The 23,568-nt window shown below is 42.0% G+C and overlaps 1 protein-coding gene across 11 annotated transcripts in view; it reads left to right on the top strand.

The window, feature by feature from the left end:
• SLC43A3 (solute carrier family 43 member 3) overlaps positions 1–23,568 on the top strand; it is a 918,364-nt gene that overhangs the window by 481,316 nt on the left and 413,480 nt on the right. For all 11 annotated transcript variants that reach the window (XM_069629005.1, XM_069629006.1, XM_069629007.1 and 8 more), the window contains one exon: positions 974–1,190. In XM_069629005.1, coding sequence (XP_069485106.1) covers positions 1,025–1,190 — 166 coding nt within the window. In that variant the 5' untranslated portion in view covers positions 974–1,024. The remainder of the gene's footprint in view (positions 1–973; positions 1,191–23,568) is intronic.

Raw genomic sequence — 23,568 nt, 5'->3', positions numbered from 1 at the left:
TGCTCACCTGTGAGGGGGGTACACACAGAAAAGCGGGGACCTACAAACGTTGGAAAGGGTATCATGTATGGGATCAGTTTCACCAAATTGCATTCCCCAAAAAAGATCATGACAAAAAGAACACTGGTGGAAGAGGAGATGATTGCTGTAAGAGAAGGAAGTGATTGAAGCAGTGCCAGAGAAGAAGGAAGGGAGGATTTCTTTAGGTGTGCTTCTTGGACCCTAAGAAGGATGGCAACATTCTCCCAGTCCTATGACCAGCCAACCCTTTTCATGCCACAGAGTTTCAGAATAACAAGAATGCAAGTAGAATTCCTATATTAAGGAAGGACGACTACATGGCAACTCTGGTCAATAAAGATGGATACTTTTAATATTTCCATGTTCCTGGGACACCAAAAATATCATAGTAGTATCATCACACCCTGACCACGGACACCTTCTGATCACTACTCTATGCATAACATGTGAATCTAAACCGATTCTCAAGCCCCAGAAGACACACGTAACTTACCCAGGAACAGTATCTCTGGTGCTTGTAGCTGTGATAATCACATGCGTCTGCCCAACCTCCCAGTGGTGTGGAAGAAAAAGTAATTTATTTAGTAGGTACTGTACGTCACTTGTGTAAATAGATTAACCATGCTCTCACAAAAGCACAAACGCAAAGCACACGTTCGGAAGGCATAGGCACACAGGGGCATTTTGGGTACCTGTACACGTAGGGGTGGGATACTGTGACTGGAACGCCCTGCTGACACCCATGCTTACCAAGCATTAGGTGACGGGATATTCATAGCCTGCGATTCTAATCTGATCCACACACCCGAAAGGTTGTTACTGGGTAAGTAACATTTATCTTTTGTTACTTCATGAACACCAAGAATAAAAGGCATTTCTTCTGTCAGTGTTTATCCATTCTTTCAGTGTGACATGGAATAACGTTTTTGCCATTTCTCTTCCCCCTCTGTAGGACGGTTGGACAGTATCTCCTAGCAGAAGGGCACGGTAGCTGGAAGCAGTGATGGTGGCCAGTCGGGCAAAGCGCCTGGCCACCTTTATCACGGGCCTGGTGGAGTGCATGGGCTTTGCAGGTGTGGTGTTTGGCTGGGCCTCCCTGGTCTTCGTGCTCAAAGAGGACAAGTACTATGCTGACCTCTGCGTCACTCCACCAAACTCTACTAAATCAGGTGAGGAGCTGAAGGCAGAGGGTTACTGGGGTTGTGTCGGAGCTGGCAGTGCCTACCCTGTGCTTAGAGACATCAGTTAGTTAATATGAGTGTTGGGCAACTGCTCTGGGGCCATCTGAACACTTGGCATGGTACCAAGCTTGAGGCATGAGGAGCCAGCAACATATGTCATTGGAGAATTATTTGTTCTCCTAATGGTGAGGATATGGGTGGGGGAGACACATGTATTATGGATGTGGGAACCACAGACTGCCCCCACATACATGAGAGGTAGGATAATGTTTCCATTTGAAGGCGAACCATGTGGTTGTTTAAGAAGTGACCCAACAAGCCCTTCACCTTCAGTACTGCAAGCACTAAGATACCCTCCCATACCTCTTCCTGAAGTGTATCTTTAATGAAAGGTCTGAAGACCCACCATTATGCCCTCAAGAATCCTGAAGCTTTCCTCTCCAAAAAGGATTGGTGCCCCACTGCTCTTACATGACTCACTGCTGCTTCCCATCAGTCATAGCCCAAGGACTGACTGACACTACTCCCCTTCTTAGGCTAGTGTTCTCCTTGTGTTCATCTTACAGCCACAGGCTAGGTGCTCTACGGTGGCATGTAATGCTCTGCAGATCTCAAAATGTCTGAAACTTCATCTATTTATATATATATATATTTGTTGTAGTTTTGAACCCAGCCCAAATGGGCAATTTAGCACATTTCATTACAACAACAATATATACCATTAGTATACTAAGTGTTAACTGAGAGATCAAAAAGATATTTTCAATATTGGAAACGCTAATAGAGCATTATTCAATTTTTGCTATGAAACTGTGGGGCTTTTAATTGCTTCTTAAATGGCAAGAGATGGATTAAGGCATAAAACTACTGGGAGGAAGGATTCAAAGCATAATAAGTAAAACCCTGTTTGTGTCTTTTCCTTCTTAGCCTTTGTGGTTTCCATTGACCTGCAGTTTATCTTCAAAAATGTAAGCTTCTAAAAAAGCAGACGTGTTCACCTATACAGTAATATAAGAAATTTACAAAATGGGAGTGTTGCATGCACTTTAACACAATTTTTGGTCCTGCAATGTGCCCCAGGTCGCCAATAAGCACTTATAGACTGAAGTAATGTAACCTCACAGACCTGTCTGTCAGAATGTGCAAAGAGCCCCAGAGCCTTCTATGCTCAACCATTCCTTTCTGAGGAGGGTAGGGTATTATCATTGACCTGGGGCCTCTGTTTGGTTTGATATTTGGTTGAGTGACGTGGGAGTCCTTCATTCCCTCTACATCTAGGCTCTTTTTTACAAATCACAAGGAGTGACTGCATAGAAATATTTGATATTTTACTTCTTGATGCCACTAGGGCGGCACCTTCGGTTTCATACACCTTGATAAACCATTCCACCCCACAATGCTGTGCAATAAACGGACCGTGATTGCTCAAAATTAGAAATTGATTTACAATAATTGACTCAAATTTAAACCGAGTTCGTGCCATGGAGGTCACCACAATGTTCTAATCTCAAATAAAATTGATAAATGAAATAAAAGTTTACCTAAGTGAATGACACAAAAGCATTAATTTCCAATCCCAATTCTCTCTCGCTCTCTCTCGCTCTCTCTCGCTCTCTCTCTCTAGATATTTATCTATCATAGGGCGTCGATAGCTGCCCTATAGTTAAGGTGCGTCAGAGACGCATAGGAACCCCTCGTAATTCTATTCTTAATAACCTTTGATTCGAGTAACGGGTATGGCCAGAGTTTCGAAAGTGATTAAAAGTCTGCGGGCCCCCCACACTGCAGTTTCGTAAAGATTTGATAAAAAATGAAAAAGTTATTGCGTCAACGTTTTTTTCCCCCCAAAAGTGCGGCCTACTTTCCATTAATTTTCCCATAGAACAAAAAGTTACATTTATGCCAAAGCGCACAACCTAAACCGCTGGATGGATTTGGACCAGGTCCGAAACAACTTTGGCACGAAGCGTTGACTCTCGTTCCTTTTGTGGTTTGGGGTTATTCCGTGCAGTGGTTGTTTTAAAATTGGACAGAGAAGGGGGTGCCTAGTCCCCACAAAAATTATAGTTATATCTCCCATGTTGCATGACAGGATCATGGCTTTCAGAATTTAAATGACCAACATCTTGTTTTTTTCTTGATGCGAGAGATATTTGCGGCTATAGCCGAGGTTATGAGAAAATAAAATGCAGTAAAAAGTTATTTGTAGGTCAAAAAACATACAAATATCAGAGTAGAAGTGGGGGGGTGGCCAGAGGGCACTGAGTGAAATATGGGAGTTGGAGGTGGCTTAGGGACCGAGTTTGCAGCACAAAGCTTTCTGTAGCCTCGACTACAGCCGCGAAGAGCATACATCTCGATGCAAACTGCATCACAGAAGCAGCATGTGTTCTCGGGTGAAAGGGATAGGGCAGCGGAGGTGAGGAGGCCGTCTGGGGAGCGGGGGAGCTGGCACAGATGAGGTAATTGGCAAGGGCATGGGGCGGCAGGGAAGCATTTTCTTTTCTGCCATTTTGATGATATTCGTGGCCTTATTCCAGGCTACAAAAGGCTACAGATAGCTGCGGGTATGTGTAGTTCGGTATGCACGGTTATATAGTTTGGGTTTTTTTTCTTTTTTTAAAGTTCTTTGTTTAGGTATACTCTCATCGGGGGTGAAAAACCCCTGGCCAAAAAGGCCATGGCCGGAGACTTGGTAGGTATTAGAGAGTCGTTTTTATTTTGGATGTGTGTTTTCATACTTTTGAGCATGTGAGACTTTGGAGGGAAATAGAAGAAAATAGTTTAACAAAATTAACATGAAAAGGAGGAATTGTAGTGTAGTTTTAGATGTGCGTTTTCAATTATGGTTTTATATTGTGTGGCTGTGGAATGTTAGCCTACCAAGTTTGTTATATTTTTATTTTTTTTCAGTTGTTTGATATAAGTACATGAGCATTGTTGTTCTGTACTGATTATTCAAGTTCTATAGTAGTATAAAAGTTAGTCAGCCCCCCTCTCAACTAACTCACGATCTTTCCATGATGCATGTCATGTGTAGATGATGTCTTGAATGGGTAGCTGAGGAAGGTGCTACATTTGAGGAATGGTAGAAGTTAATCGATGAATACTTGATTACCTGTAATTCTTATTTCTTGTTTTAAGTGGCAGTTCCCCCCTTTTCTCAAAAAATCATATATATATATATATTATTCAGTGAAAAAACGTTGTTAAAGGGACGTTATGGTTCAAAGTAAAACCGAAAAACCCCTGAAATTCGGCAGTTATGGTAAGATAAGCAACCATAACTCGCGCCGCCACCGTGCACTGCTAACACTAATACCCAGGACATCAAAGATGACATCACAAATGTCATTGATGACATCACTGATGACATCACATGTGCATTTGACTTTCATGAAAAGTCTGTACAAGGGATTCTTAGTGTAATGTTAATAAAAAAAAGTGTCAGATTATTGGAATAAATATGAAGTGCTAATCAGTGCATTAAGCTATGCATTGATATAAATAGCATTCTATTATTAACTTCAGTCCAGTATACTAAGGTACTCATGTAGAAACATACGCATTGTGTGCAGCATACATGATGGGGGTGCAATATTCATAAGCTTGCCATGTTGAATATTGAAATGATAACTGTTTTCATATTAGAGTTTTGCGTACAGTGAAACTTGTGATAAGTAGGTAATAAAACCCACTTACTACATAATTGCATTATTATACACAAATCACAAAGAGACAACACCACATACAAATATGAATATATACAAGGGAATTGAAGTAGGAAAAAGAAACAGCAATAGTAGCAGAAAGTGTTCATAACCTAACTGATTACCTTTATGGAGAGAAATGATTGCTCTGTTTCATAGCTGTTACTTACCCTATCTATATATATCACATGATGTGTCTGGATCCTAAGGAAAATAGTGTGAGTACAACATATACAAATATGAGCATATACAGGGAAAGTACAGTAATAAAAAAACATCAAAAGTATCAGAAAGTGCTGATAAATCTACTGATAATTTTAATGCACAAAAAGGATTGCTGTCTTTCAAGGTTGTGACTTCTCCTATCTATGCTTCATATGATATGACTGGACCATAAGGGAATTATTCTAAGAACATACTTGAAGGATAAGTCTACGAATATAGTAATTTACAATTTTTAGTTCCTGACTGTTACTGAAGAAAATCATGTGGCCTAGATATGTCAGGAAAGTAAAAAAAGGGAGAGCCAGCCACGTGATGTCATTAGTGATGTCATCAATGACATTTGTGATGTCATCTTTGATGTCCTGGGTGTTAGTGTTAGCAGTGCACGGTGGCGGCTCGAGTTATGGTTGCTTATCTTACCATAACTGCCGAATTTCAGGGGTTTTTCGGTTTTACTTTGAACCATAACGTCCCTTTAACAAAGTTTTTTCACTGAATTTTATAGGTTTTTAGTAGCACAACTTAACCATAATATCCCTGACTTCATATACATGGAACATAGAACATACTAACCCCCTCGTAGTGATTTTCATGTCCGCGGACTACCGCCATGCCCACGGACACATCGAAAATCTGAGCGTGGTGAATGTAAATTTAAATAGTGTGCCCCATTTCCCCTTTGAAGTTGGCTCTGAAAAGAGCCGTTTTTTTTGTTTTTGTTTTACAGATGCTTGACAGACACCTGTTATTTTGTATTTTTTTTCTTGTTTTATTTTTCTTACTTTACTCCTAAAATCTTTACATAACCTTCCCCAAAGCAACCCTTACATTCCAAAATAGAAAGGTTTTTCCTGTAAAAGATGAAGAAATGCCATCTTCTTTAAAATTAACAGCATTACTGGCATCAATATTCTCATTGTTACAGAAGAACATACCAGCTCTAAGCATGAAGGCACACATGCCTCGGTTGATGACACACCTAGCAATGTTTTGCTGAGGACAAAAAACTGAACTATTGTCCCATATTGCCCTAGGTAGTAATCCAGAAAAAATTACTTTCGCATTTGGAAGGATCTTCATTACAGCTTGAACCAAGCATTCCAAATCAGCCAACAAAGTAGGGGCACTGACGTTGCCCAAATGGAAAGCACCATAGTGCAAAACTACCACATGCGGACTGTTCATCGTGGCCATATCCTCACAAACTTGTACAATTCCCTGTACATTGCAATCAGGCACAGTGCTCCACACCACCTCCACTCCTTTCACATCAAAGTTCTTTGCAACATGCCTGCATTCAGCGTACTGCTGTAAACCATGCACAAACATATCTCCGCGCACCAACACCCTGACTTTCTCCACTTCTGCCATCTTCTCCACACACAGTCTCTTTCAACACAAATCCACAACCTCGACATCTGATTGGCTGATCCGTACTGTCTTCTTTCCATGTTGGATTTCCTGGAAAAACCCGGATGTAGCACGCCCTGTCCACGAACAGCCGCGGTGTCCGCGGACGGCGTCCACTTTACTCTCTGTGCCATTCCCTCATTGCATACAGCTAAGCAATCACACAATACGAATAACGTCCTCAGAACACCCCCATTTTGTGAATTTTCGAACATTTCAGGACAATTATCATTTCATTATTCAACATATTAACATTACAAATATTATACTTTCATCTTGTACTCTGCACACAATGCTATGTTTCTCCATTAGTAGCTCAGTATACTAGATAGAATCCCATAATAGAATGCTATTTATATCAATGCATCGTTCAAAGCACTAATAACGGTATGATATTTATTGCAATATCCTTGACACTTTTTTCGCAACATTATAATAAAAATCCCTAGTACACAAATTCCATGAAAAGTACATACACATGTGATGTCATCAGTGATTTCATCAATGACATTTGAGATGTCATCTTTGATGTCCTAGGTGTTAGTCTTAGCAGTGCATGGTGGTGGCGCGAGTTATTTTTCATAGCTTATCATAACTTGCGATTTTCAGGGGTCTTTCGGCTGTACTTAAAACCATAACGTCCTTTAAACAAACTTTTTTTAATATCACGCAAACAATATACAAACATGGCGTGCAAAAACCAACTTCTCACAGATGGCTTTACACAGAATGTTGCAAAGTAAGAATTTATGCTCGTTCACAGTGAAGGTCAGCTGCTTCCATTTTTTTCTCGGGCCCTGGAGAGGCTCACGAAACGGACTATAAGGTTGTATTGTGTTTTGACCTTGACAGACAGAGATTGTGATGAAAGACTTCTCTTGAAGGAGTGTTGCTAAAACGTAAGAGAAGATAAGGATGAAATTTATGAAACAAAACCACTTTTATATATTATATCACTATGCGAAAAATAATTGGCACACGCAGAGTCGTATTTTGGGACTGCACCACCCGTAGACAATGGAAATTGCAATTGTACTGTAAGTAACCCTTTAGATTATTTTATACCAAATATAATTACAATAGCGTAGTATTAAAGACCGCTCAAGTTGAACTTGTTAGTTGAAAGTGGCATAATGTTTTCTACCGCGCACTATCACCGCCGAATTGATCCCCTGTTGTTTAGAGGGCTCTGAAAAAGGCAGACGACACAGGGTGGGTTAATATAAATAATTTAACCGGTCTATAGGCGGTCAAGCGCTCTACTCGCTGTGCCACTTCACTGTAGCCTGTCAAGTGGCACAGCGAGTACAATGCTCGCTTTGACATCCGTGCACAGCTTGCTAACGCAAGTTCGAATCCCGGCAAGGCCAAGCTCGGCCTTTCATCCTTCCGTGGTCGATAAATGAGCACCACACACCGTGGTTAATAATAAGCACCGCTTAGATACCTCACGGTTCTTAGCGCTATATGAATGGGAAAATATTATTATTGTATTATTAACATACTCCGTTGCACTATCTTCGATAGCAAATAGTTTCATGCCCTAATAAATAAAATGATGATTTTTAATGAAGATCGGCTGGTGAGACTAATTGATGTTTTTTAAAACAGGTATGTGGCCCCATTTTGCCTATGTCACGATTTACAGACTCCAGCGGATGGGGTCTTCAACTGCCAGGTGCAGGTCCAAATATGCAACTTCATGACCCTCACCATTTTATGGGACAATCCCCAAGGACCAATATGCCCTTACGCAGTACTAGCGGCTACTAACAACATACCAACCAATAGGGTGGTCTAATGGCTCGTTTTTGGAGCAACCTTCCAATTATCAGAGCGACCATTTACTGCTTTTATCATAAACCAACAGCCTATCTACCGCAAAGGAACAACGCGTGGCTCCAAATAAACTTTTGCTGATCGACAGCAGAGACAATAGCAAATCGCTGAATATTCACTAAACATTTCATGTGAAATAATTGTACTTTACCAAATGTACAATCCTGCTGTTTACTTTTAAACCACAGTTTCATATTCCGAATTGTAGCGCACTGAGTTGTAAGCTGATCTAACACCCTCTGTACCGCAAAGGAACATCGCGTGCCTCAACATGAACTTTTGCGGATCGACAACAAAGACAAATGCAAATTGCTGAATATTCTCTAAACATTTGATGTCAAATAAATGTACTTTACAAAATTTACAATCTTGCTGTTTGCTTTTAAATCACTGTTTCATATTCCGAATTGTGGCGCGCTGTGTTGTGACATAATATGTGTTGTCTTCCGGGTTCTGTGTAAAGTCACTTAGGACTGGAGAGGACTGGGTGCGTTTGATGACGCACCCTGTAACGCCACGGAGAGAGGCAGGGAATATGAATGCTTTGATAATATCAGGCTTAGGGGTGGGAGATATGATTTAGTGTCGCAAAAGCAAGTCAGCCAGGTCAATAGCACCAGTCATAGGATTATCACATAATGTCGGCGCAGACCAGCCGGATTTATCGTTTCTTTAGTGGACAAAAAGTCGGTTGACGCCCATAGGAAATTGTACTATTAGCGGACAAAAGGAGTGGTCTTAAAACACTTTCACCCTGACAACGAACAATACAAACAACGTTCTCAGAACACCCCCATTTTGTGTAATTGCAACCATTTCGGGACACCGCGAGTGTTCTTAGAACACATTCAACTAGACAGATTACAATACGGACAGCGTCCTGAGGACACCCCCAGTTTGTGTATTTATGAACAATTAAGTACACCGCGAGTGTTCATAGCTCATTTTTACCTTCCTTGCGAACAAAAATGACACATACTCCGTCCTCTAAACACCCCACCATTTAGTTTATTCACAAAATGTCAGAACAGCCGTGTTCTCCGCAGACAAATCGAACGCAACAAAAACGTCTAGCACATAAAAAAAAAAAACATTGAACCTATCTCATACTCCCCCACCCTCCCCAAACACTCTTACACACCAACACAGGGCACTAAATACCATTTTTTATCCACATTTTACCGCGCTGTACGCGGTCGACGGCGAATACAAGATGGCGGGCGCCACAGAAAATCTGACGCGCTCCTCGCCCCTCGCCGTCCAATCAGCGAACACGTCACATGTCCGCGGACATGACGCAATGCCATGGGCCAATCGGGGTGCTGTCCGCGGAGCGAACAGGGAAGTCCGTCTGCGAAGCGAATACAGATATCACTAAATGTTTTGCCTTACATTTTGGTCATTTTTTAAAAAACTACTGGACGCATTTACACCAAATTTGCAAAAGCACACTTTCGGGACCAGTCCGCCGCTCCTGCCGCAAATTTGGTGTAAATCCGTCCATCGGTTCAGGCTGTAGCCGTGCGCAAAGTTTTTTCCCATTCAGTCTATGGGAAAAAAAAAGATTTGGGACCCCCCCTATAACGTTTTCCCCCCTGGACTAATCCTCACCAAACTTTGCAAAAAAATTCAGAGTGGGCCATATACTTTTTTTGCAAAGTTTGATGAGGATTCGTCCAGGGGGATCGAAGTTATAAGCCACCCAAAAAGTGCTCTTCCTATGGAAACACCAACTTAACCATAACTACATGGCCACTAATGTGGCCATGTAATATATATATAAAACACAGCCCGCAGTAGCGGCTGTGTAGTAATGGTTAAATTGCTAAACCCATAGGAAGAGCACTTTTTGGGCGGCTTATAACTTCGCTCCCCCTGCAGGAATCCTCACCAAACTTTGCAAAAAAAAGTATATGGCCTACTCTGAATTATTTTGCAAAGGTTGGTGAGGTTTGGTCCGGGGGGGGGGCAATGTTATATGGGGATCCCAAAATTTCTTTTTTTCCCATAGACTGAATATAGAAAACATTTCTGTCGCACCTTCAGCCCAAATCGCTGGACGGATTTTCACCGAATTTGCGGCAGGAGCGGTGGCTTGGACCCGAAAGCGGGATTTGGAAATTTGGTGAAAATCCGTCCAGTAGTTTTCTTTAAAATGACCAAAAAGTAGGTCTAAAAAAATTAGTGATATCTATGTCTGCTCCGTGGACACACTTCCCTGTTCTCTCCGCGGACAGGACACTGATTGGATAATCGGCTAACGTCATGTCGGTGGATACGCGACATGCTCTCTGATTGGCTGGGATAAGGCATGAGGTGCGTCAAATTGTTTCGATGCGCCTGCCATATTGGATGCGCTGACATGCGCTGGAAGTGAGCATAAATCCAATTTTGGGGAGTGTGTTGGTGTGTATGAGTGCTTGGAGGGGGGGAGTAAGAGATGGGTCAAATGCTGTATTTGTTTAGGTGGAAGAAGGCCATGATGTGTTTGCGGTGTCCACGGTCACCATAGTTGTCAGCGGACATACTAGACACTGGGCGCACTACTGGCTATTTTAGTTTAGTATGATGTTGGTTTTGGGTCGTTAGACGAGCTTTGGGTGAAGAGGGTATGTATTGAAGAGTTTGTACGTTGGTTGTAATTATTTGTTGGAAGGTTAATTGAAGTGCACAGTTTTGAGGTGGATGTATTATGTTTTTGGGTTGTGGTCGTTTGGTAGGTGTTTGTTTCTATGGGTGTGTTATGCTGTGGTGGTTGTGGCCAGGGCCTAGCGTCTTGGGTGCAGACTGAAGGGCAGGGGGGAGATGTTGTATGCCTTGCTTTACAACACTGTACATAGTTGTAGATGATGTGATAGATATGACTTCACCTGAGCATAGTTGAATGCTGTTGTGAAATCTAGCACGGAATGGGCAACCAGCTGGAATTGGAGAGCTGTCTAGATTGGAAGAACAGTTGTAGAGGCAGTGGTGTTGTTTCAGCTGGGAGACTTTCAAATGATATTGGCTATCTGTGTGCATAAATAAACATGCATGTACTCATCCTGGCTGTGTGTAATTTTATAAGACACTAACACTTTCCAAAATTATACAGTTATTTCTCCCATCGTTTAACATGAAATGGCACTTTGTTAGATAACCGTGTGTGCTGTGTCTGATTACTAATAATCATTTGTAAAGGAAGTTGAAATGATAGAATGTATGTGAAAAATGCAGAGTGTATTGAAAGGAAATTGTATGAACATCTTATGCACTATAATGCATTAAATGCTATTATGGTTGAAATGTGGTTAAATACGTGGCAGTAGTTACAGAAATGATAGAATGAATGAAGAAAATAACAGTTTGCACATTGCAGTTAATAATATGGGTAAAAGCAAATTTGGAGAGCAGACAAATTTGCAAGTGACACTTGATCATAGCAGATGGGAGAAATGACAGTACGCTTGTTTACAGGTTACACAGGGTAAGTGGCAGTTAATCGTTTTATATGCATTTATACAAGAGATTTACAACTACCATATATGCCAATGCTCCTGATTTCGCTGGGAGACTCCCAATTTTTCAGTGAACAATATTATTTTTCACATTCTCCCGCCGAAAATGCATCTTTGCCCAATGCATTCTTATGACCCAAATGTTGTCTCCCGATTTTTCGAGGGAAATGTCCCTCCCAGGTGGGTCGGAATGTTGGCATGTATGATGTACTGTGCAAAAAATATTCATATCTATACTTTGTGTTGTTGCATGTGGATGTGCATGAATCTGCAAGTAGAAATGTTGGAGAGTTTACTAGTAGTTGCTGTAGGTGCTTTGCAGTCACAGTGCAATTGTACTCTGAGTGATCAATAGTGCTGAATTGTGATGATGGAGTTAGCTGTAGAGGTCTTGCATGTGATTGGTGGATGGTTGTGTGAGTGCTTAACAGTAGCCAATGAGGGAATGGTGCATAGAGTGAAGTGGAAAGGGTAGAAGGGCTGCCCCAGTGTTACTTATGTGCTCCGCGGACAGCGTGGCTGTTCGCAGACAGGACATGCCACATCCTGGGCTTGCAAGCATGAAATGGGAGTGTATTTTGAGGATTAGCCAATCAGGTGTTGAGGTTCTGCATCGTATTGAGAGTGGCTGTGTGTAGTGAAGATAGCAGAGCTGGAGAAAGTCAGGGTGGTGGTGTTTGGAGACATGTTTGTGAATGATTTGGAGCAGTATGCAAAATGCAGGAAAGAATTTTGATGTAAAAGGAGTGGAGGTGGTGTGGAGCACTGTGCCTGGTTTCAATTTGCAGGCAATGGTAGAAGTTTGCCAAGATATGGCTAGGGTTAACAGTCCACATATGGTTGACCTGCACTGTGGTGCTTTGCATTTGGGTTATGTCAGTGCTCCTACTTTGTTAAAAGATCTAGAAACCTTGGTTCAGGAAGTAATGAAACTACTTCCAAATGCCAAGGTAATTTTTTCTGGTTTGTTACCTAGGGCAATATGGGACAATAGTTCTGTTTTTTTGTCCTCAGCAAAATATTGCTAGGTGTTTGATCAACTGAGGCATGTTTGCTTTTATGCTTAGAGCTGGCATGTTCTTGTGCAACAATGACAACATTGACTCTGGTAATGTTGATTACTTTAAAGAAGATGGCATGTCTTTATCTTTTGTGGGAAATGCCATGCTGTTTTGGAACATAAGGGTTGCTTTAGAGAAGCTAATGTGAAGATTTTTGGAGGAAAATAAGGAAAAAAAAAACCAAAAATATAAAATAAAAGTTGTTTCTGAAGAATCTGCAAAAAAAGACCAAAAAAAGCACACTATTTACATTTTAATTCCCCACGCTCAGATTTTGCGATTTGTCCGCGGACAGCGCAGTTGTCCGGGGACAGCATGTATTACATACAGGGATTTTGAGGTTGAGGGGGATGCAAATGAGACGTAGCACAGCAAGGGATTTGTCAATAGGGTTTGCTGGGCGTGATGTGTGAGCAGAGAATTTGTCAAAGTCTTTTTCCTGAGAGGAGAGGAGATAGCTATGGCTTTGTGTTTCAGAAAGCAGATTGTCTGGATTTTGGGAGATTCATGGATACATCGGTTGGCGGTGCATGCAGATCGCGGCGGAGTGGCTGTACATCTTGGATTCCCTCATGTGGAAGTGCACTGGCATGGAGTGCGTGGAATGAAGTGGCTGGATTTGGTACCTCTTCGTGCGACTTTGGTGACACAGTGTCATCCAGACATTATTATTATTATTAATTGTGGAGGGAACAGTTTAGGACATGTTTCTGGAATCTCTTTGCAATTGTCAATGAAAGAAGGACTTGTGAAAGTCATGGACATGTATCCAAACTCCAGAGTAATTTTTTCCCATATTGCGCAGAGACAAATGTGGCTGCGTTCTTCATTTGGTCCACAAATGGAGAAAGCAAGGCGCAATGTTAACAAGGCTGTCTGTGCCTTTTTGAGAGATGTTGGTATGTCCTCTTTTCACAATGAAAACATTACGTTTCGTAGTACACACATTTTCTGCAGCGATTGAGTACATCTTACTCACGGCGGCAATCAGATTTTTCTGCGAAATATACAAAATGCATTGCAACCTTTTTTTGGAATTACAGCAATCCATTTTGCAGTAGGTGGTTGACCATTTGAAGTTTTCGATACACAAAAAAACACCACAAAAAAAGCTTTTTTCAGAGCCACCACTTCCTCCCGGAGAAAAGTGCAATGGTCATGACAGGGCAGTACTGCAAAGATTTTAGAGGTCCATGGACAGTCCGCAGACTTGTAAAAATGCACAGGGCCTTGCGCATCTCATCTCATTGACACTTCTCTTTTTGAACTGTGAAAGGCAGCTCTGAAAAGAGCCCTTTTTTTGGTTTTTGTTTTATTTTGCTTTTTGCTTTTGTAAACACGACACACAAGGAAAGGAGGGTAAGGAAGGGACACCAACGACTGGGATAAGAAAGGGCAGGTGGAGAGAGGAAGTTGTAGGGTGGGCCTTATTCAGGTAGGTAGCAGTTCTTCTCATGCTCCTTGACCACAGTCTTGAAAGAACTTCGAAGGTTCTCCCCCCTGCAGAGTACTGCTTTGCCTTACATGCACAATACTGTGACCCTCGAAAGGTAAGGATCAACAGCATCATGTATGGCCTGCAAGGCAGCTGGAGGGATGCACTGCCCCACAGGAGTCTCTTGTGGTGGCAGGAGGGGAAACGGAGGATGTGCAGGGGAACTCAACCTACTACGTTTATCGCAAGGTACAACCTTACGAATAGCCCCACCGTGGAACGATTTTAGGTGTTGCTTCATTGAGGTAGTACCATAGCTGTACAAACCCGGTTTCCCACGACTCAGCACCATCTTGCACTGATTGCAGGTCACCTTGTGTGCACGTGCTTTTGGTACTCCATCAACAGTGGTAAATAACTTCCACACCCAAGATTCACAGTGAGAACTAGTAGTAGGGACTTTCACTACTTAATCATCTTAATCTTCATCCTCTTCATCACTCTCCTCTGTATCCTGACGCCTGTTCCCTTCTGCAGACCCTCAGAGAGGTGTTGGTGGTGGAGGAGGTGGGGGTACTGCCGAGACAGCAGTAGCACCAGTAGCAGCCATGGATGCCATCACAACAGCGGTTTCAAAGAGCAAGAACAATCCAATGCAGCAAGGAGCAGTCTCTGTCCTGGAAGCCCAAAAACAGAATAAGTAGCAGTTCTGTGGTGTGGCCTTTTATAGGGGTGCTGGGGCACGCTTCGCTGACACCCGGGCTGTCCTCGAACATTTTGAACACCAAGAAAGGGCTAAAAAAATTCCAATAAGTATGCAGATCGCCAGGGACATAGTGTGGGACATGTGCAAGGGTGAACTTTTCCAGGAAAATATCATGGTTTGTTGAAAAAACACTTTTTAGGTGTCCGGGGGTCCGGACAGTGTTCAGCACGGGTGCGGTCACATCATGACATCGAGGACACGTTGGCGAATGGGACGGCTGTCTGTAGGACACCAAATGCGCGGGGTTGGGTCTACGCATGTGTACAGGTGTTCTACGGACAATGTTCAGGTCCTCGAACAAAATAAATGTGCGTCACAACTTTGCGGACAGGCGGACGGCCTACATGTTATACAGACATATTCATTCTGGTTACGGACAATGCGAACAGGGGAAATGTTCTTAGGACACTTTTATTTGCATAGCTACAAACATGCGGACGTCTTTAGTGTTCTGCAGACACCCCCATTTGACTACGGTATATTTCCTTAGGGTTCAGTCACATCATGTGATACATATACATAGGGGAAGTAGCAGCTTTGAAGCAGAGCAATCATTTCTGTGCATGAAGATAATCAGTTAGGTTATAAACTGGTAGTACTGCTGCTTTTTTGCTCACTTCTTACTTCACTTTCTCTGTATCTGCTCATATTTGTATGTGTTGTCTCTTTGTGTTTTGTCTGTAATAATGCAAATATGTAGTAAGGCATTTTTATTAGCTACTTATTACATGTTTCACAGTACGCAAAACTCTAATAAAGCATTTATCATTTCACTATTCAACATGTCAGGATTATTAATATTGCACCTCCATCATGTATGCTGCACACAATGCCTATGTTTCTACATGAGTAGCTTAGTATACTGGAAAGAACTTCATAATAGAATGCTATTTGTATCAATGCATTGCTTAATGCACTACGTACCTCATGATATTTATTCCAATGTTCCTTGACACTTTTTTGTCAACATTACAATAAGAATCCCTTTTACAGACTTTTCATGAAAAGTAAATGCACATGTGATGTCATCAGTGACATTTGTGATGTAATCTTTGATGTCCTGGGTGTTAGTCTTAGTGCACGATGGTGGTGCGAGTTACGGTTGTTTAGCTTACCATAACTGGCAAATTTCAGGGGGTTTTCAGTTTTCCTTGGAGCCATAACGTCCCTTTTAACAATGTTTTTTTCACTGTATTTCATAGGTTTTTAGTAGAGCAACTTAAAGGAATGGTGCAGTAAGAAATATTATTGTCCCTATGGTTCAGCTATGTGTTTTTAACAATAAGTCGATTGATCGTACAAACATTTTCTATGCACTTTACCTGAGTTTTCGTCTCTTGAACACAAGCAGCAGGCCGTGGCCATCTTGTCATAATCTTATCACTTGCTGCATCGCCCTGGTTGACCTGCGTTTGCGGCACTAAATCATATCCCCCGCCCCTGAGCCTGACATCACCAAATCATTGATATTCTCCGCCTCTCTCCGTGACGTTACTGTGCAGCGTAGCCAAACGTGCCCAGTCGTCACCTACGCGACTTGACGCAGAACCCAGAAAACAACACACATCGTCTCACAGCACAGCGCGTCACTATTAGGAATATGAAACTGTACTTTAAAAGGAAACAGCAAGACTGTACAATTGGTAAAATACATTGATTTCACATTAAATGTTTCTATAACATTCGGCGTCTGACATATTCAATCAAAATGGGACTTCTTTCTTTGCTCTCGATCCGCAAATGTTTATCGTGAGTCACGCGCTGTTCCTTTTTGGTACGCAGGGTGTTCGTTTTGGCTAAATGAAGCACTTCGGTCGCACAGTGAATTGCAAGGCTGGTGCATCAACTTGGAACTAGACCACCGTAAATGTTATCTTGCTCCTAATTGCTGGTACTGCGTAGGGGCATATCGGCCCTTGTCTGTCGTCCCAAAAATGGTCAAGTAAATCCAGTGATTGACATGTAGCTGCAGCTGGCGATTGAAGAATCCATCGGTCGGGGTCTGGAATAGATGACAATCTCAGAATGGCACGATGTACCTGTTTGCAAAACATAAAAATAGAAACGTGTCTCAGTAGCCGATCTTTATTCTAATTAATCATTTTCTTTATTATTGCAGAGGTGACAAAATGTGAACCGAGAGAATACAACGTGGAATATCAAAGTACTCCGCTATTTGCTTCCGAGGATAGTGCAATGGAGTATGTTGAGCTCTAAACGTAATGCGTAAACTGAGGCAACAATTCGAGGCGCACACACAATGTAATGATTTATTAGCGTAGAACCAGGGGGAAACCAGTGGTGGTGTACATGTGCCCGGTTGATAGCCCAGCAAACAAAGGTTGTACTAGCACTTCATTGCAACATGCCACACAGAACGAACAAGTACAATGTAACCCAGCAATAACTATCAGCTATTCGTATTACGACTACTTCTGGTATAAAATCGTATAAAGAGAAACTTACATTATATTCTGCATTTCCAATCTCTTGGCGTAATGCAGACTCCTCCGTTCATGTCAACGATTTTTCTTAAACTGAACTTACATGTAACTAGGTCCAGTTTTGGAATTGACAACCTTATCATATAATATGTTATTACACACCCCTTCAATTCAATCCCTTTCGGAATGGTCCCTGTCTCTCAAGGTAAAAAAACAATAGAACCTTCTACTGTGCATGGGACGCGTGTGCCTCCCAGCTTCCAAGCAAAAATTCAAAGCTGTTGACCTTCACTCACAATGAACATTAATTCTTACTTTGCAACATCCCGTGTCAACGCATCCATGAGAACATGAATTTTAAAGCACGGGCCCTGGAGGAAAAAATTGGGGGCTGTCACTGCTCGTTGTTCGTGGCGCTGCTGAGGGGTAGGGTAAACTTGCCAATGACGGAATGCCCCCTACTCCAAAATTATAGTCGATGTAACACAAAAACGGGCCCACCTCTGCTTATCTCATGGCCTCCTACCCCATGGCATGTTTTCACAGTCAGTACTTCTTGCGTGCCAAACCAAAAGATTCAAACAGACTGTTATCCATTGGTCATTAACACGAAAAACGAAGGTCCCACAGTAGCTTGACTAAACTGTGAAATGAGAAAGCAATCGTAATAATTGTACTATTTGTTTAAAAAACGGACTAAGAGGATAGATTTCAAAAGAGAAATTGCATACTTTATTTGGACACTTTATAAAAACATTTTTGGCAAAAATAAAAACAGATGGTAATCATTTGTACCAGGATTGGAACTTTTCAACAAGCTCTGTTTTGGGTGGACATGGCACGTTGGCAATGTTTTGTGGCAATGTATGTGTGCTCTCAAAAGATTTGTGCGCAATTCCATGAGTATGCATCTCTACGACATTAATAATAAGATCTTTCACAAAATCGAATTCCATTTCCTCATATACTGGTTTGACAACACATTTTTTGCTTCTTTTCGTAAAGGCCATAGTGTAGCGAAGCGTCCCTAAGTTTCCTGCTGTCCTAGATTGTACATTCTCGTTATGCGCTAATACCGCTAGTAAAGTCCTAGATTTCATCCCTTGGGTGCCGAAATGCAATCTCTTTGGCCTGTACCTTAGGCACATATTGTGGAACACCGCCAAATCTCCTGTGTGACAGAATTCTGTGAGTGCCTTCAGATCTCTTGATAGTTTTATCAAACAGCATTCTCAAGGGCTTTGTGTGGAGGTGAAGATGGGATCAACCACGTCTTCTTCCATGCCTGCTCTGGGGACAAAGGGCCATGTTCACATTGGTGGAAATGTTGGTTTTCTGTCCAGTGGTGAACGTTAGAACAGTGGTGCATTAATGACCGCTATTTTTCCAGTAGAATTTCCACAGACCCATCACATGTTTTGGAGCTCCACCAAAGATAGTTGCTGAAAGACTGGGACCATTGTGAAATAGTTTCCAAACCTTTTTTTTTCCCTGCAGCCGAGATTTTTTTATTGATTGGTTTGGCAACATGCCATACATCAAATTGATGTTTAATATTTGGATACTGCTCTCTCATTGTCCTGGCTATTGAAACATGTCTGTCCGTGGCTATGAGTTCGATTTGCATTCCCCTCAATTGTAGATCTTCCAGTGATTTTATAAAACCAAGTTTCTCCATGGCCACTGAGGATTTACATTGGGACACCTGCACAACCACCAAACTCACAATTTTATTACTTTCCATGTCCTGAAAATGGTACGTGCAGTACTTAGCAGAAAATCCGGGGCTGTCACACTGTCCATCGCCGGCTAGCCTGAACCGTTTGTCGGAGAATGTACTTTGAATAGCCAATTGTTCAATTTTCCAAGCTTCACTAACGGCAGGGAATAGATAATCACGTTGGTATTTGTAGTATTGCGTTTTAGAAATGAAATGGAGTCCCACAAACTGAAAGAAACTGGATAAGTTCATGAAACTAGAGCCACTGAAAAGTAAAGCTGCTGCACAAAGTAGATTGCCAGCTGGCATTTTCCCCAGCTTCGGTTGAGCGGACCATGAAAATGTTTCATGTAACTTTTCACAGGTGGCATGTATTTTGAGGTTACTGCCTTGTGTTAGACGAGTCACGTTCACCAATGGCTTACCACATACTTCCCCTCCCACTGAATGCACACATTTCAGCATCTTTATAATCTCCATCAAGCTGCTGTTGAATACTATGTATTTGGCCTCTTTTATTAGACGGTCATCCGGCAACACTGTTGTTTCTGACTGATCCGCTGTGGACATATCAGCCAAACTGGACACACTATAGTTGCTATCTTTGTCTAGTTCGTCGGTCAATAGTGTTGATGCTTCAGTCTCTGTCATTTCAACATCTGTTACTTGACCATGGATAGGAGAAAACGTCAATGTCGACTGTTTTTTGGGGGGCATATTTTGGCGGGTGTCGATTGTATCAAGTGCTCAGCGAGTAATATAAAACTATCTTCTATAAATTTAATTTCATCTTCAACTGGCGGAGCAGGCGCATTGTAGCAATGGTCCAAAAATACTTTGGTGGATTCGCCGGTCACATTAAATTCATTTTCTGGCCATTGGACATGGGCATCTCGAGTGTGAACACGCCGCGCCTCAATTATTAGTTCCTCCATGGTGAAAACAGTTTGGCAAGCAGCATCTGTCATTTGTATCGCTGCCTGTGTCTGCATAGTCCGTACTCCATCGGGCAACTACAGGAGAGATGGGAAAAGGGATGTTCAGTGTAAATCCACATACATTGTTGTAAAATTTACATTAAAAAGCATGTAATGAAGGCCTCAGCACAAAACAATGGCCAAAAATATAAACTGTTTATAAATAAACTTATTTTTCTTTCTTTTCTTTGAAACCTTCTTTACTCTAACATCACCATCAGCAAGCTGACGCACTGACTCAGATCCACGTGCCTCCCGTTCAATATACGGATCTTGTATACAGCCCTACAAAACAGAGTATCCATTTAAAATAAGTAATTTGCATTACACATATAATTAGCCCGACTTTTTTTCATTAGAGGGTACTGTCAGTACGCATACCTCTGGCTCCGGATCAACTACAAGGTCTGGTTCCGGAACAACTACAAGGGATAATGTAATTATAGAGGACGCTCCAGCATCTCCCTGAAACACACTACTTGCATTAGTATGGATTACAATATTGGAAACCGGACACACAATTTGGAAAGACAACAAAGGTACATATCAATAGCAAAGTACGAATGAAACATTGTGTAAAACAATTCCACGATATGTAAATCTGATCAGATTATCTCATTCAATTGAACTGTCAAGACCCATACTTCTGGCTCCGGATCTACTAAGAGGGATGTTGTAATTGTAGTGGACACTTCAGCATCTCCCTGAAACACAGTACTTGCATTAGTAAGGATGAAAATATTGGAAATTGAACACACACATTGGGACGCGGACAAAGGTACATATCAATATCAAACCACGATAAACATTGTATAAAGCAATGATACTTTACGAAAATATGATCACATTATCTAAAAGTCTGTGCATAAAACCAGTCGAACAGAATAGCTAGGTAACATTACCTGATACACGTTCAAAGTGGTTGATGACTCCAGGCAAGACATGGATGTTGAATCTTGTTGCTTCATATTCGGAGGATAGTCATGGAGTTGTAAAGGGAAAGTATTATTAGATTTAGAAATGCCAACAGTAAAAAGTGAGATGTAAGGAGACTCAATACGAGAAATTGAGGCTTATGTAAATGCATAATATAGCATAGTTATCTGTGCCCATAAATCAATTTTCTATGCGGGTTCTCAAAAACAAGGACTGATGTTTACCAAAATAGTCATTATTTAAACAGCTATAAATATCATATAAATATCAAAAGTATTATAAGTGACATTTACACCGAAAATACAGGCGTAAAGCTAAATCCGGAAGTGTGACTCACCTGTGGCGGCATTTTCACGAATAAAGTTGGAATAGCGTTTGGGAGCAGTTTTCGAGTTGTTCTCAGTTGTTTCCTCTTTGTGTACAAGGATGTGTCGTACATATTCGGGGTAAAGTGCAGGCTGCAGATACTGTATCGATGACCCCTCTTGTCCTCCAGGACTTGTTTGACTCTACTTTCAAGCTCTTCCGGTGGATATCCGCAATATCTGACCCATTCTCTTTAACAAACAATTCATTGATGTGTTGAAAATCAGAACATGTTACTCGTCCCTTGAATGTTCCATCGTGAATGAAAAGGAAACACGCTTATACTATAGACACGGTCCGCGAAGGATGCAATTAAATGCCAATTGACACTGATAAAAATTGATATATCGATAACATAACAAAAGAAACTCAAGTCAATAGCAATGAGACAAATTAACATAGCACTACTGAGTATGTTACTTCAAAATAGATATAAATTTACAAATGAAGGAGATATGATTAGGATACAGGCCCTTACCTTGACCAATAAACAGATTCAGCAAGCAGAGTAGTTAGTGGCAGGAGAACAGGGAGATGTTCACAGGTAGCACACTGTCGAGTTCACTCGAAGCGGTCACAGAAGTTTACAGATAACACGAAGTGCAGATTAGCATCGGTCACCGGGCTTCTCGAGTAGCACGTTCACGAGTTGACTTGCAGTGCTCAAAGATGTTCTCCTGATACATATCAAGTGGTTTATAAAGAATTACAAAAAGGGGTGTGTTTGTGAATGAATGACATGTATATGTCGGTATTATGTGTATTGCAGGGGCGCGGCCTGCTTCAAGGGGAGCCTGCCTGGAGACATGGGGTCTGAGGAGGCCATGTGAACAATGGCCCCTGGGCGTAAGATACCTTTTGAAGTGTACATGGTGTTTGGCACCTTGGCCGTTCACGCCCCTGACAGCACCCTTTGGCAGTGCACATCCACTGTGCGAACTGCCTTTGATAGTGGAGGGGGGATGGACGGGCCTGGGGCGTGCAGACAAGGCACCGGAACACTGCTGAATGGAGACACACTTATGCGTATTGCAGGGGCGCGGCCAGCTTCAAGGAGAGCCTGCCTGGAGACACGTGGTCTGAGGAGGCCATGTGAACAATGGCCCCTGGGCGTAAGATACCTTTTGAAGTGTACATGGTGTTTAGCACCTTGGCCGTTCGCACTCCTGCCAGCCCCCCTTGGCAGCGCACATCCACTGGTGCGAACTGCCTTTTGATAGTGGAGGGGGGATGGATGGGCCTGGGGCGTGCAGACAAGGCACCGGAACACTGCTGAATGGAAACACACTTGATTCACTTAAAAAGTGAAACAACCATTGATAAAAAATATGTTGTTTTTTATTTGGTTTCTTATTTTGAGGGCACAAAACTACTACACATTGTAAAGGTCGGGTTTCAGCACAGCGAGGGAAAATCCCCTGTACTGACCGCTGTCACTGGGGAAAGGTTCTCTAATAGCACCAACGACACAGGCGGGTATTACTTGTTGGATGCGGTGTCCAAGCCTCCCATGAAGCATCCATGTAAATGAACGATAGGCCACCAGCCTTTACCACCTGTGAAAAAGAAAGATAGAAACTGTTTTTCAATGACCAATATAAGTGTACTAAACCTTATTTGTCAATGACAATTCTTGTATCCAATGGCATTTTTGCCAGGACAAATGCTAAGTAGAGACTGCACAATATTGAACGACTTTTATGCGACTATTACTAGAGAATTGAAAGACTAAACTGATATGACAATGATATATTGAAGTTACGAGAATATAGGAGACAACCATGAAATAGTAGTGGCCTAACTGACATCACAACCAGAGTATACTTACTTGTTACTTGGATTACGAGGGCAAACTGTTGCGCGAAGTTTGTGCATAAGCACCATCAAAATCCTCAACACGGACCGTGTGAGGCAGGCTGCCCTGAAGTCTGGCAGCTTGGTAACGCATTGCGGCTGAGGATCGCCTTGCGATATGCAGGA

The sequence above is a fragment of the Ambystoma mexicanum genome, chromosome 12 (genome assembly GCF_040938575.1).
Source record: "Ambystoma mexicanum isolate Mex_15411 chromosome 12, UKY_AmexF1_1, whole genome shotgun sequence".
Taxonomy (NCBI): domain Eukaryota; kingdom Metazoa; phylum Chordata; class Amphibia; order Caudata; family Ambystomatidae; genus Ambystoma; species Ambystoma mexicanum.
This window is presented reverse-complemented; position numbering and strand designations above follow the sequence as displayed.